Genomic DNA, 15,579 nt, shown 5'->3' on the forward strand with positions numbered 1-15,579 from the left:
GCCACAATAGGAAATGCAAGTCCAGTGCACAGGGTTGGTTAATGCCATGTCTTGTCATCTAGGCATATATATTTAAACAGACACAGGAAAACAGTAACTTCTGTGTTAAGTGATTTGCAATGAATAGTTCTTAATTCAACTCTGTAAGTACTCTGTAACCTCAAAGTAAGCTGTGATACATACATTGATACAGCAACAACAACCCCAATAAGAGCAGAGTAGAGCATGTGAACCTTCATGTGGTTGTTGGGAATTGAATTTAAGCCCTCTGCTCGCGCTGGTCTGCCCAAAGATTTATTATTATATACATAAGTACACTGTAGCTGTCTTCAGACAAGCCAGAAGAGGGCGTCAGAACCAGAGTTTATCTGAGACGCCATTCTGTTTATGCTGGGCTTTAGAACATACATAACCCACCTTTATGTGGTAAACAGATTTAAATGTCAAGGTGCAAGAAGTGTTGAAATCTAAGTTTTGGTTTTTAATGTTTTTTTCCCCTTTCTTTTCAATAATCAGTTACAGGGCCAGAAACTAGAGCTGTAGGCAATACCTCTGATTTCTGGTTTAAATGAATAAGGCTGGAACTGTAGCTCAGCTGGGCTGGTACTTCTGTATCACCTGTGAGGCCCTGGGATTAGGGGTCAATCCCTAATACTGTACTGGGAGTAGTGTCCCATGCCTGTAACCCTAGAGTTTAGTGGAAGCAGAAGGATCTTGGCTACATTGTGTCACATGAGATCGTGTGTGTGTGTGTCTGTGTGTGTGTGTGTGTGTGTGTGTGTGTCTGTGTGTGTGTGTGTGTGTGAGAGAGAGAGAGAGAGAGAGGGAGAGAGAGAGGGAGAGAGAGAGAGAGAGAGAAAGAGAGAGAGCGAGCGAGCCAGTCAGGATTCTTGCCAAGCATGTACAAAACAAAGAGAAAAACAATAACAAAAATATTGAAAACAAAACAAAAACAAAAATAAGCCACGTGATGGAATAGGGGATTTCGGGGGGAGGGGTGGGTAGCAGGGGAACCAGGAAAGGGGATAACATTTGAAATGTAAATAAAGAAAATATCCAATAAAAAATATCCAATATAAAACAAAAACAAACAAAAAAATTTCAATTCAACCCAATTCTAGCCAAGAAGTCAGTTACATACTTTTGAGTGGGACGGGTGTCCTTTTCTGTGCCTCCCTACCCTCGGTGATGGCAGTGTTTGGTGAGGTGGAGTGGTCTTGCTGGAGGAGTGATGATACTGGAGGCAGGCTTTGAGAGTTTAAAAAACTGCCATTTTGAGTTTGGTCTGTTTTCTGTTTGTAGTTCAAGATGTGAATTCTCAACAACTCCAGCCACAGCTGTTGCTTCCTGCCATGAGTAGATCTTATCCCTACTGTACTGTAAATTCAGATAAATTCCTCTTTCTATTGTTTTGGCCATGATGTTTATCACAGCAATAGAAAGAAGCACAAAATGGAGCTGTGCCTCCTGCCTCCTCCCTGGTTTTCTCTGTGAACGTGTACACACAGGTTCAGTAACTGAGAATGGGTAACATTTCTGGGCATTTACTGTGTGTTGGTCACTATTCTGAGTTCAGTTTTACAGCTCCCTTACATAACAAGCATATTTTAAAAATTATTTTTTAAATTCTATTTTTAAAATTATGTGCATGTGTGAGCATTTCTGCATTTGAGTGCAGGTGCTCTTGAAGGCCAGAGGTAGCAGAGCCCCTCAAGTTGGAATTTCAAGCAGTCATGAGTCACTTGATATGGTACTGGGAATTGAGCCTGAGTACTCTGCCAGAGCAGTAGTTTGAGTCATCTGTGGTGTCTGAATAAGAGGCTCATATGTGTGAAAACTTGGTCCCTAGCTGTGGAACTGTTTGTCAAGGACTAGGAGGTGTGTATTTTGGGTGGTGTTTGACATTTCAAAAGACTTGGCCCACTCCCAGTGTGCCCTTGCCTCCTGCTTGTAGTTCATGTGAACTCTTGAAGTTCCTGTGGTCATGCCTTCACTCTACCATCACAGACTCTAACCCTCTGCAAACTTAAGTCCTATTAACCCTTTCTCCTGTAACATACCACAGCAAAAGTACCTAACATACCACATCCAGCATTTTTTCTTTACAGGAGAGAATGCTAACTATAGTTTCAGTCAAGGTGCTCAATATGGTTTCCTAAGACAGAAAAGTGACATCCAAGTGACACCCACATACTGCTCTGCAAGGAAGATGCACCAAAGAGAAACAGCATTTAAGTACCAAGGGCTCAGAGCCTGCTAGGGCTGAAGCTGCAAAGCAGTCCCTAATAGACTGGAGAGTCTCTCTGAGCAACTCGATGCTGCTCCTGGTAGAGATGTATGTGGAGTTAACACACACACACACACACACACACACACACACACACACACACACACACACACACATTCTCTCCCTCCCTCTCTCTCACTTATACACACATACATGCACACACACTCTCTCATACAAACACACACACACTCTCTCACACACACATTCTCTTTCAGACACACACACGCACAAAGACACATATATACACTCTCACACAGATACAACTTAGTACAATATAATCCAAAGATATATTAATTTGGTAACTATATGCTGAGGAATGACAGTAAAAACAACATTTTAAAAGTTTTTGAGGGCAAGACATAGTGGTACATGCCTTCAATTTCAACACTCAGGAGGCAGAGACAGGCAGATCTCTTGTGAGTTCAAAGCCAGTCTGGTCTACATAGTGACAGCCAGGGCTACACTGAGAAACCCGTCTTGAAAACAAACAAACAAACAAACAACTCCAAAGGTCTACACCAATTTATGCATTTCCTAAGTCACCAACCTTAACTTTCCCCTTCCCCTTTCAGTGAGGAAAAAGCTTCCCGTGAACTTAAGGTAACTCCATCTATTGTGTAGCAGCCTTCACACAGACGGAGACCCAGCAGGGGAAGACATGGCTCCCAGGACACTGAACAGTGCCTCAGGTATGCATAACTTCAGCGAGATGTGCTGAACAAGATGGTGCAGACGTGCTGACACAGATAGGAACACTCAACAGCCACACAGCAGCCACACAGAACTGTAGTTTGGAAGTAGCTTGTCCCTAAGTGATCAAAGTGAGCTGAAAGGGTTCTGCTGACAAAGCTACTTGAGTGGTGTTTGAGTTAGGACATATTTGCTTTGGAAAACACACAACAGCCCAGCACCAAAGTTCACATTGAAACCTGCTGCTGACCTTCTCTGGTCTCATCTCTGCCACACCACTGCTCAGAGGTACAGAGGTAAGTTTGGTTTCTAACATTTTTTGCCAATTATAAATTTTTATTTTTAATGCTTAGAGCTAAACAATTGGTTCCTTTATTGAGAAAAGAATATGTTATTTTTAAAATTTAGTTTAATATTCTTTAAAATTTAGTTTAATGTTTAGTTTAATATTAATATTGGTACAACTGACAAAAATGGAATTTGAATTTTAAGAGACAAGATTATTATACCTTTGATACTTTATACTGGAAACTGGGCATGGCAGCACAAGATTGAAATTCCAGCACTTGTAGCCCCTGGGTATCTATCACCCTAGGGCACAAAATCAATTTCTTTTCAAATTAGATAATTGTCTAGTGATTAAGAATGAGAATATTCTTGTTCTAGAGGAAGTTTCCACCTAAGCATTACTATTAAAGGTTAGAGGAATGTAAGAGATCTAACCTCAAAATGCCCAGAAAACGTGTACATATGTTGATACATATACATGTACCCCCCCATGTGCACCACATCACATCATACACACACACCACACATACACACGCACATACACCATACCACACGACACACACACCAACACACCCCACACATATACCACACCATACCACACCACACCACACACATATCATACCACACCACATACCATACCACACACACACACCACACCACACCACACACATACACACACCACACACACACATACCACACCGTGACACACACACACCACATCACACCACACACGCACACAACAGTAAAGGGAACACAGTGGCTGCTCTGCTACTCTATTCTTTCAATTCTTCTGTAAGTTTGAAGTTATTTTAACATAAAAAGGTTTCCCTTCTTGCTTGTTCTGTTTGGATCTGGAGAGATCACAGTAGGAAATGGTGTTCTTTATGACACATATACAAAAAGGCCAACTCCAATCCATGCAACTCTCAAGAATACACTATATGATGTTCCCATGAAAACAAAATTTTGATGAATATCTTAAAATTATAGCACTTTAATTCAAAGACAGCAATTTGAACGCATACACAACTTACAGGTATTTTTAAATGCCTTAATTTTTTTTTAATGAAACTGATGAGCAATATAGAAAGATTTATCTGTCAGATCGTTAATTTTCAATGCATAAAATAACTACATTTTTTCCTTTCTCTAAGAAGAGAATAATGAAAATTATGGCTTATGGCTTTTGGACATACCTTCAGGAACAGGGTATATGATGCTTACCCTTCAGAACCAACCCAACCCAACCCAACCTAACCAAACCAGAATGTGTTCTGAGTTCCAGGATAAGATGAAGAACATCTTTTCTATTTGGGCTCAGACTAGTCTCCTTGAACCTACATTAATTCAAGTTGGCTTTTCTTTTGTTCTTTAACATTATTGTAACTACTGTTTTAGCCAAGGAAATTTTTAACTGTAATCATAAAAAGGCTTCCATTAAGTTTTTTTATTTGTGCATATGCACTTGTCTGTTCAAGTATGCACCACATTGTGCAGACTGCCAGAAGGGTACAAAACTCCTTGCAGCTGGAGTTACAGATGGCTGAGCCACCCACCTGGAGGGCTGGGACCTGAACTCTCGTACTAACTGCTGAGCCCCCTCTCTAGCCCACTTAATTTCAATGATACCCATGCCTGATTTTATCTTGAAACTAGTTCTATTTACATTAGATACTGTTTCCAGTAATTGTTCCACATGTGTAGATTATGTAGCCATGAGTCTCAGCAAAGTGCTGAGATGGATCGGGCTTATTCACAGTCAGAAAGCATGTGGCTCTTTTTCCAAAATAAGCACTTCAGAAGCCCCCAGCCAGCTGTAGATGTACCTCAGCTGGGAGAGCATACTCCTAGCACTGACAGCCCTGACTCATTGCAGCACTGTACAGTATAGGTATGGTGATATCGGTCTACAAATAAGGAGGTATAATCAAAAGGTCAGAAACGTAAGGTCAGCCTTGGTACACAAGATTTTCAGCTAGCCTGAGATGCACAGTGTCTTTTTAAAAAGTCCCTAAGTTATGATTAAAACAATCCTGTGGCCAGGAGGTGGTGGTACACACCTTTAATCCCAGCACTTGGGAGGTAGAGGAAGGCGGATTTCTGAGTTCAAGGCCAACCTGGTCTACAGAGTGAGTTCCAGGACAGCCAGGGCTACACAGAGAAACCCTGTCTCGAAAAACCAAAAACCAAAAACCAAAAACAAAAAAACAAAAAAAACAAAAAAAAATCAAAACAAGGGCGGGTGAGATGGCTCAGTGGGTAAGAGCACTGACTGCTCTTCCGAAGGTCCCAAGTTCAAATCCCAGCAACCACCTGTAATGAGATCTGATGCCCTCTTCTGGTGCATCTGAAGACATCTACTGTGTATAATAATAAATAAATCTTTGGGCCTGAGCGAGCAGGGTTGACCAGAGTTAGCAGAGGTCGTAAAAATTCAATTCCCAACAACCACATGGAGGCTCACAACCATCTGTACAGCTATGGTATACTCACATACATTAAATTAAAAAAAATTTTTTTAATCTTTAAAAAAAAACAAAACAAACAAAAAATAAACAAACAAAAAACAAAGCTGGGAATGCTAATTTTAACCACATTATAGGGACAGTCCCTAAGGACAAAGGCTGGTAAAGCTGTTCCCCAAGTGTGAGCAGTTTTGAGTGTCCTGGCATTCTAAGGCAAGCAACATGAGACTAGAGATCTGGGGACTTAACCAACCTACTACTCATCATCATCTACCATCCCTCAATCCCTACATTTTAGTGCTATGGATTGAACCCTGATCCCATGCAAGCTGGGTGAGTGTAGTTAATATTTATCTATATTCCTGGATCAAACCACTGCCATCTCTTAGTAGTGGTAAAGGAAGGCCACATCTTATGATAGGTTAAAATGGCAGTAAATTTTCAAATAGAGCATCTGCAAAGCTAGTCCCTAACTGTTTATAGGCCTAACACGTCCGAATACTTTATCAGGAGCCAGCAACCCTTACTGAATATAGATAGACTGGCAACAGATATTCTAAATCAAGAAATGGTCACAGGCACAAAATAGACTTCTTTTTTTTTTTCTCTAGAAGATATACCTAGCTGCTGAGACAGGGAAGCAACAAGAGAGGTCATCTACCTCTTTAGAAATTGAGAGACTGGAAGAGCAAATCAAAGCCACTGGGCAGAAATCTGGATTTAATAAGCTATCAAGGTCTCCTCAGAAACAAGGCAAGGGATAAGCAGATAAAGACAAGAACAGGGTCTACACAAAATACCTTGCTTGTCTACAGACCTCTACAAAGGTTAAGCCTCTGACATCACTCTCCTGCAGACCCTGTTTGCACAGTGAGATTGAAAGCAGGAAGTAGAAAAGATTTTCTTTCTCCTGACAGCAAAGTTCTCTCTACAGTCCCTAATAGCTCCTGGGACTGCAGGAGAGACACAGGACCCCAGCCATACTCCTTTCTCAGTGAGTCCTAAGGAAGTCTTATCAAGTTCCAAATCTTAAACAAATTAATCCAAATGACTGCAGAGAGTACAGCAGTCTTTACAATATGTTTCTAGAAGGCTGGCTCATGTTCGTTCATAACACCTCCTTCCACAGGTGAGCAGGAGTTTGGTAAGGCTTGGTCCATCTACTGGACACTCCTCCTGCCTCACTCTAGGCATTCACTCTAGCCCAGCTCTTAGAAAACCTCTGTAACTCTCTGGACACCTCTCCCTTTCCCTGCCCCCAAATCATGGCAGCACTGTTTAGAAAGCTCTTGATCCTGGAAAGTTCTCCCTGCTTGTCCCATGATTCTGTGTCCTTCAGCAGGCAAACCTCAGTGCCAGAGACAGGTGATGATGTTGGTGAATGAATGAATGAAAAAGAGGCTCTAGGAATCGCCCAGGCCCCTCTTTTACATCAGTAACGGAGGCAGTGTCAGATCAGTGAACTGGCTCACCAGGTGCAAACCTGAGTTTCATCTCCACAACTCATATAAAGGTGGAATAAGCAACTTCACCCAACCAGCTGACTGTGGCATGCATGTTTACATGTGTGTGCACAAACTACACACACACACACACACACACACACACACACACACACACACACACACAGAGACACGTAAATAAATAATAAAAAAAATTGCGCTGCTGAGATGGCTCAGCAGGTACAGGTGCCTGGGACTCACATGGTAGGAGAGTGAGTTCTACCAGTTGTCCTATGACTTCCACACACACAGCATGGTAAACCTGTCCACCTCCATAAATAAATAAATACAAAAAATCTAAAACATTTTTTAAAGAATAAATTTTCATCTAGGGCAGTGGTTCTCAACCTGTGGGTCACCCAGATAACCTGAATATCAGATATTTACAATTTATAACAGCAAATTTATAGTTATAAGGTAGCAACAAAATATATATATGGGGTGGTTTGGAATTGTGTCCCCCTCTCACCCAGGGTTTCTTTGTGTAGCCCTGGCTGCCCTGGAACTCGCTTTGTAGGCTAGGCTGGCCTCGAATTCACAGAGATCCACCTGCCTCTGCTTCCCGAATGCTGGGATTAAAGGAGCACAACCCCTGCCTGGCTGCAATGAACTAATCTTATGGTTGGGGTCACCACAGCATGAAGAACTATATTAAGGGGTTGCAGCATTAGGAAGGTGGAGAACCACTGCTCCAGGGGCTCATAGATTCCAGGAGATGTATGAAACTTACAAAACACTATTTATTTATTTTTTATCAGATAGCTGGTGTGAGCATTGGTGCTGTGAAGGCTTCTTGCTGTGTTAAGAGAATCTGCTGTCTGCACATTCCAGTGGGGGTGGTGTCAGCCAGGCTCCCTGCCATTCCTTGTTGTCTGTTTTTCACAGCAGCTTTAGCTCTGCAGAAATGAAACATCCACTCTGCACTCTTCTTTCTCTCATCACATTTATGTGTATTGGGAGCAAAGGCCTTGCTGAGCAGCTAACTAATGAAAACCTGACCACGTCCTTCCTGCCTGCTAACTTCCACAAAGAAAACACAGTCACCAATGACTGGATCCCAGAGGGGGAAGAGGATGAGGACTACCTGGACCTGGAGAAGCTGCTTGGTGAAGATGACGACTACATTTATATCATCGATGCCGTTTCCCCGACAGACTCAGAATCAAGTGCTGGCAACATCCTGCAGCTTTTCCAAGGCAAGAGCCGGATCCAGCGTCTTAATATCCTCAATGCAAAGTTTGCCTTCAACCTTTACCGAGTCCTGAAGGACCAGGCTACCACATCTGATAACCTCTTCATAGCACCTGTTGGCATTTCTACTGCCATGGGGATGATCTCCTTAGGTCTGAGGGGAGAGACCCATGAAGAAGTACACTCAGTTCTACACTTCAGAGACTTTGTCAATGCTAGCAGCAAGTACGAGGTTACCACCATTCACAATCTCTTTCGAAAGCTGACCCATCGTCTATTCAGGAGGAATTTTGGGTACACACTTCGGTCAGTTAATGGCCTTTATATTCAGAAGCAGTTTCCCATACGGGAGGACTTCAAAGCTGCTATGAGAGAGTTTTACTTTGCTGAGGCCCAGGAGGCTAACTTCCCAGATCCTGCCTTCATATCAAAGGCAAACAACCACATTCTGAAACTCACCAAGGGCCTTATAAAAGAAGCTCTGGAGAATATAGATCCTGCTACTCAGATGCTGATTCTGAACTGCATCTACTTCAAAGGTAAGAAGCAGCTTTATGATTCTCAAAGGAAACTCACAGGACAGAAAGACAATGCTTAGAACTGTATTGAGGTGGTAATTTATGAAGGAAAATAAGACACTAGGTTAATTCAGGGACAGGGAAAAACACGATGAGCTGATAGCTACTAAGCCCTATTATTATTTTACACTCACTCGATTTCTATCTGGTGGGCATCATGTATTAGAGCTATCGGAATCCGTGTTTTACAGATGAATTCACAAAAGCATAGAGGTAACACGCCCCAAGGGTACAGACTGTCCAGGCTGCTCTCAGTAAGCTATCCCTAGTGATTTACTAATGACAAGAGATAATACAAGCTCCCCTTTTAGACTTGGCTAGTGTGGGTTAGGGTTTCTTCATTTCCCTACCCAGTTATTGGTGAGTAAGAATATGGGTCAAAAGCTAAAGAAATAGGTCTGAAACTGTTCAGGGACAGTAAGTGTTAGAAATACAACTTCTTCCTAGGGTGTGCGCGCGCGTGTGTGTGCGTGCGTGTGTGTGTATGTGTGCGTGTGTGTAGCCTTGTTTAGCCTAAAGCCTGCTATGTAGACCAGGCTGGCCTGCTCAGAGGAAAGGCATGAGCCACCACAGCCAGCTTTCTCAGGGTGCTTTCACATTCATGGGTAGGTAGGAAATATACCATTAATTCTGTTTCTTTTATTACTATCTTTTCCATTGAGGCAGTCAGTTCTCTCTTTCTATAATGTGGGTCTCCGTGATGGAACCCAAGCTGGCAGAAATGGCAGCAGGCATCTTTACCTGCTAAGTCACCTCTCTGTTCCTAAATAATTACTTCTTCATTAACTCTTACAGGCCAGGCATGAGAGCACTTTAAAAGAAATAAAAAAAAAGATTTATTTATTTACTTTATATATGTGAGTACACTGTAGCTGTACAGATGGTTCTGAGCCTTCATGTGGTTGTTGGGGATTGAATTTTTAGGGTCTCTGCTTGCTCTGGTCAACCCCCACTCACTCAGTCCCTGCTTGCTCCAGCCCAAAGATTTATTTATTATTATATATAAATACACTGTAGCTGACTTCAGACACACCAGAAGAGGGTGTCAGATCTCATTACAGGTGGTTGTGAGTCACCATGTGGTTGCTGGGATTTGAACTCAGGACCTTTGGAAGAGCAGTCAGTGTTCTTTAGCTGCTGAATCATCTCTCCAGCCCTTACAGAAATTATTATCTCCCACCCAATATATATGGGTACGTGCATGTGTATCCCTATCTATCCACTGAGACCCAATTCAAAACTTATTTTTTTCTTTTTAAATATTTATTTCATGTATGTGAGTACACTGTCACTGTCTTCAGACACACGAGAGGAAAGCATTGGATCCCATTACAGATGGCTATGAGCCACCATGTGGTTGCTGGGAATTGAACTCAGGACCTTTGGAGAAGCAGCAAATGCTCTTAACCACTGAGCCATCTCTCCAACTCTCAAACTTATTTTAAAAAAAGGTCTTGCTATGTAGCCCAGGCTGACCCACAACTCAAGATGCTCTTGATACACTGAGGTATAAGAGTACCTTTCCTTACTTTGTTAGATAACTCACTTGACTCAGTGTTGGGAATCAGAAGGGTGCATCTTTTTGTTCGTTTGTTTGTTTGTTTGTTTGTGACAAGGTCTGACTATGTAGCCCTGGCTGTCCTAGAACTCACTCTGTAGACCAGGCTGGCCTCAAACTCTCAGAGATCTGCTTGCCTCTGCCCCCAGAGTGCTGGGATTAAAGGTGTGCACCACCAAACCTAGCTGAGAAGGGTGCATTTTAAAAGTTAGAAGATTCTGTAAGTACAGTTTTGGTTTCTAATTCCCAAATCTCTGTTCCTAATTTAACTCTGTGTTATAATTTCTTTGTTAGAGCAGCTTCATATCGCTGCTGGAAGAGCAATGATTTCCAATGGTTCTGAGGTACACATCTGCTGGCACCTGCGACTATTGCAACTTGAGTTGGCATATAGCTGGGAGGGCCTAGGAATGCTGTTAAAGTCCCTAAAAGCACAGATAGTCCTCATACTATAGCAATGAGCAGGCCAGAGCTGTCTGGTGTCTGACTTCCTCCAAAGATCTCCATTTTTTCCATCTCAGCTGCTCTACATATCAGACAAAACTTTGAACAAGTTAACTTTAACTTCCCACCCTGTGTCTCTGCCACCTATGGATAAAAATTAAAATTATCTATTTTATATAGTTTCTAGGAGCTGAAAAATGAGATGATACAAGAAAGGTGCCTGACACATGGCCTGTTGGTTACCAACTTTATTAATGATGAGTATCTTAGAGCTAAGATTTATTCCTAAATGATATCTCTATACCCAGCCAACATGGAAGATCCTGAGGATACTACTATGTCAGATATGTGTCCTGCCAAATGCTAGAGAATCACAGTGTGAGGGCCTAAAGGGCTACTCGCTTTACAAATAATTAGACAGGGACAAATGATAGTGTCAGAATCTAATCCATAAGACCTTGTAGTCTTTTAAATTTCTCGTTAAGATTTTGGGGTTGGTCCTAGAGAGCCCTCAGTGGCAAATGTTCGAGAGCTAAGACTATATTCTAAAAGGACATTCTTCCACCTGTCTGCTCCTTCTGACTTTACAGGAACTTGGGTGAATAAATTCCCAGTAGAAATGACGCACAACCACAACTTCCGGCTGAATGAGAGAGAAGTAGTCAAAGTCTCCATGATGCAAACTAAAGGGAATTTCCTTGCGGCAAATGACCAGGAGCTAGACTGTGACATTCTCCAGCTGGAGTACGTAGGGGGCATCAGCATGCTTATTGTAGTTCCACGGAAGCTATCGGGAATGAAGACTCTTGAAGCACAGCTTACACCCCAGGTGGTGGAGAGATGGCAAAAAAGCATGACAAACAGGTACTTCAGGTCATCTGTTCCTTTGCTTTCTAAGGGCTGGGGTATCTAGGAGTTCTAAAGCCATGACCAATCTCTGCCTTTCTTTTCCTTTCCTCCTTTCTTCTCCCTCCCCTCTCATCTCTCCTCTCCTCTCCCTTCTCCACCCTTCCTTTCCTTTCCTTTGAGTCAGGATCTCACTCTGTAGCCCAGATGGCCTCAAACCTGCCATGATCCTCCTCCCTCATCAGCCTTCCAAGGGCCAGGATAACATGTGTGGGCCACCCTACCAATTTTTTGTTTGCTCATTTTTTAAAAAGGGGGAAGTAAGCAAAAAAACAAACAAACAAACAAAAAAAGAAATGCAGCATAAGCTATGCCTGTTTATTTCAGCCTAAATTTCTTGTTCAATGAGTGCACTGATGAGAAAGACATCTCCACAGAGCTGTTTCAGGAGGTAGGGTCAGGTAGCTTTGGGTCATCTTAGGAATAGCCTCAGTCTGCTATACTATACTTTGTGGCTCTGAGCCCCAGTTCAGTCAGCTCCAGGGTGAGGTCAATCACATTGCCTATCAGGACCCAGGGTGAGAAATAAAGAGAGCAGGTGTGTTGACTGCCTCCACTGTCGGGCCCTTACTCTCAGTGCCTGGAATCTAAGAGGCGTCCAGAAAAGATTAGTTGTCTCCTTCCCTGCCTAGAAATCCCAACAAGACTTGTCACTCATGATTTCCCTTGATTATTATTTATTACTTAGTGTTGAAACTGTTGATACTAAATATCTGCCGAAGTTATTATTGGACCACTACAGAAAGAATAGAGAAAAGGGATATACTTCTGTTTTACTAGATACTTACTGGTTAGACTCAAAATGAGAAGTGAAATCTATTGACAAGAAATAAAAAAAAAAGTACAACAAAACTGAACATACTGCTGGGTACAGCAGCACACACCTGTGACCCCAGCACTGGAGAAGCTGGGGTGGGAGGTCATGAGGGCAGGGTCAACCTAGGAAGAGTAAGACCCTGTTTCACAAAAACAAAACACAGGCCAACGAGATGGCTCAGCAGGTAAAGGTGCTTACTGCCAAGCTGACTGCCTGAGTTCAATCCCCAAGACCCACAGGCTGGAAGGAAAGAACAGACACCTGAAAGCTATCCTCTATGCACACACCATATACCTTGGGCAATATACATGCATAAAATATGTCAATAAATGAATAAGTATAATAAAAATTAAGACAAAATAAACCCCCTAACATATAAAACCTTAAAAGCAGACTCTTGGAGGAAGGTGAATTTCTCTACATATTATGCTATTCCACCCTGTAGATTCCTGTCTCAAACATCCCCCTGGACTGTCCGTCTCCTCGCTTGCCTGCTCTGTTTATTTCTCACCCTGAATCCTGATAGGTAATATGATTGACCTCACCCTGGGGTTGACTGAACTGGGGCTCAGAGCCACAAACTAGTATAGCAGACTGAGGCTATTCCTAAGATGACCCAAGGCTTCCTGTCACTCCCTACCTTCTGAACTCATAAACTGCTCTTATCTTCTCACCAGTGACATCCTCTCTGGAGTCAGTAAGGCCACGCCAACTCTGACTTCTATTCCTAGTCCAGCATATTCTTTCCATTTCCCTCACCCTCTTCATCTCTGTGGACTCCCAGCAATAGGAGCCTGACCTGCTTCTAGGCAGGTCCATAGTTTACCCTTTCTGGTTGGTTCTGCTAACATCTTTCCTCTTTCTCTCCCTTGGCCCCTTCTTTTCCTCCAGTCAGATCTAAGACCGTCATGCTCCTTACATATGAAATTGCCTAACATTTACATACGCCCATGCATAGTTTCCTCAAAGACTGTAAATCATCTCTGCCTCGCTTTTTTTTTTTTTTTAAATATGGAACACTTCACCAATTTGTGTGTCATCCGTGCACAGGGGCCATGCTAATCTTCTCTGTATCGTTCCAATTTTAGTTTATGTGCTCCCAAAGTGAGCACTGCCTCACTTCTTATAATAATACTATAGGAACCCCTGACCAACAGTTGTTCCATTTCCTGTTTCCAGAGTGAGGAGAGTGAGAACTCCGCACATGCTCAGTCAGATGCTGAGAACCATGGCTGATGAAACTCACTGATCTAAGGGCTAACTGTAACTGGACTCACAGTGGGTGTTTTCTTTACAAAACCCTCAATGGACAGTACCAGTATATAAGTCTTAAACACAAAAAATGCATGTCAATTTTATAGTAAATGCAAAGTTAGTAGGAAAACTGTAATTATTTTGTCATTTGTATCCATAAAATTGGCTCCCTTCTTCTCCAACTAGAACTCGAGAGGTACTTCTGCCAAAGTTTAAGCTTGAGAAGAATTACAACCTGGTGGAGGTCCTTAAGTCCATGGGAATCACAAAGCTCTTCAACAAGAATGGCAATATGTCAGGCATCTCAGACCAGAGGATCGCCATTGACCTGGTATGGCTCTCTCTCCTGTGCTAGCCCCCACACTTTGCCTTGCACTGGTGCTATCTCTTTCCCCAACCTGCTGGGCCTATGATCCAGACTTTAAGGATACAGGGGGCTGGGTGGCTATTTTGGCTCCCATGGCCTCTCAGACTATGGCCATGGCCAAAAGTTAATGTAGCTGTAATGTGCAAAGGTAAGAATGTGTATGTAACACACTCTAAGCTGAGATCAGTTACAGGTCGTTTTGACTAGGCATGATTAGTCTCTGGAGCTGTTCTCTGATAATGAGTCTTCAGCAGATACTCAATCTCACCCCACCCCCACCTCTCGTGACAACCTATACAACCTGACCCTTTTCCTTTCTAATTTTAAACAGTTCAAGCACCAAAGTACCATCACAGTGAATGAAGAGGGTACCCAAGCTGCAGCTGTAACTACAGTGGGGTTCATGCCGCTGTCTACCCAAGTCCGATTCACTGTCGACCGTCCCTTCCTGTTCCTAGTGTATGAGCACCGAACCAGCTGTCTGCTCTTCATGGGAAAAGTGACCAACCCTGCCAAGTCTTAATGGCAGTGGTCTGGGCACCTGATGTAGTTTGGGGACACTCTGTATTCCTGTTTTCATTCTAACAAAGAGGACAGAGCTATTTTGCTATGATAATCTCTGTGGTTTATGATAATAATCTGAACAGCAAACAGTGCCATTAAGTGCACAGATGTTAATGCAACTAATGGTTGTGCCAGCTATTCCCTAGAGGTCCTAGACACACAGACTGCCTTAGCCCCCACACCTCTGTCCCTAGGAGAATGAATGGGCAGAGTGGAGCTGACACTCTCTCCTCAGGCAGCCTCCTCAGCCTTTATTCGTCAACGGCCTCTGCTCAGCCAGGCCCTTCCAGACAAAAGGCACTGAGGAACTTGCACCCCTTCCAGGGAGGGTGTCCAAGTAGCACCGTTCCTGCCCAGTGGGAAAGCAATCCCAACATGTCTGAGATGTTCGGACTTTTAAATTCATGTAAATATCTCCTCTTCTGCTGTGTGTACATAGGACTACATAGTCTATCCTAGAGATAAATAAACAACCATATTTACCATGTATCTGTTATAATTCTCTCTTATTTATTTTTTATAGATACATATTTTTATTATTTTTAACTTATGTGTGTGTATAGGTGCTTCTATAGGCCAAGAGTGTCAGATCCCCTTGGAGCTGAATTACAGGCCATTGCAAGCTGCCTGATGGGGCGCTGGGAATTGAACTCAGATCCCCTGGAAGA

General features: G+C 42.7%; 2 protein-coding genes and 1 non-coding gene across 8 annotated transcripts in view; 1 reads left to right on the plus strand and 2 right to left on the minus strand.

Moving 5' to 3' along the window:
- The window catches only part of Pi4ka (phosphatidylinositol 4-kinase alpha), a 125,964-nt gene that overhangs the window by 47,824 nt on the left and 62,561 nt on the right, over window positions 1-15,579 (minus strand). The gene's annotated exons all lie outside the window — the stretch shown is intronic.
- Window positions 3,197-15,400, plus strand: Serpind1 (serine (or cysteine) peptidase inhibitor, clade D, member 1). Of its 2 annotated transcripts, none has more exons than NM_008223.4 (5): window positions 3,197-3,273; window positions 7,991-8,962; window positions 11,594-11,867; window positions 14,167-14,311; window positions 14,679-15,400. In NM_008223.4, the coding sequence occupies exons 2-5, from the start codon at window positions 8,137-8,139 to the stop codon at window positions 14,868-14,870; spliced, it is 1,437 nt and encodes a 478-aa protein (NP_032249.3). In that variant the 5' UTR covers window positions 3,197-3,273; window positions 7,991-8,136; the 3' UTR covers window positions 14,871-15,400. The 2 variants fall into 2 exon arrangements, with proteins under 2 accessions (NP_032249.3, NP_001317976.1); NM_001331047.1 differs by having other exon boundaries at window positions 8,118-8,962.
- On the minus strand, window positions 13,732-13,838 carry Gm24927. Its single transcript, XR_003952047.1, has one exon. It is a non-coding gene; the product is annotated as a U6 spliceosomal RNA (small nuclear RNA).

This window comes from Mus musculus, chromosome 16, assembly GCF_000001635.26.
Source record: "Mus musculus strain C57BL/6J chromosome 16, GRCm38.p6 C57BL/6J".
NCBI lineage: Eukaryota > Metazoa > Chordata > Mammalia > Rodentia > Muridae > Mus > Mus musculus.

Bases quoted from the DNA above. Each gene is read 5' to 3' on its own strand.
- Serpind1 (NM_008223.4), top strand. From the start codon at position 8,137: ATGAAACATCCACTCTGCACTCTTCTTTCTCTCATCACATTTATGTGT. The intron at 11,868-14,166 runs GTACTTCAGGTC...TTCTCCAACTAG, and splicing joins CAAAAAAGCATGACAAACAG to AACTCGAGAGGTACTTCTGC. The intron at 14,312-14,678 runs GTATGGCTCTCT...AATTTTAAACAG, and splicing joins AGAGGATCGCCATTGACCTG to TTCAAGCACCAAAGTACCAT.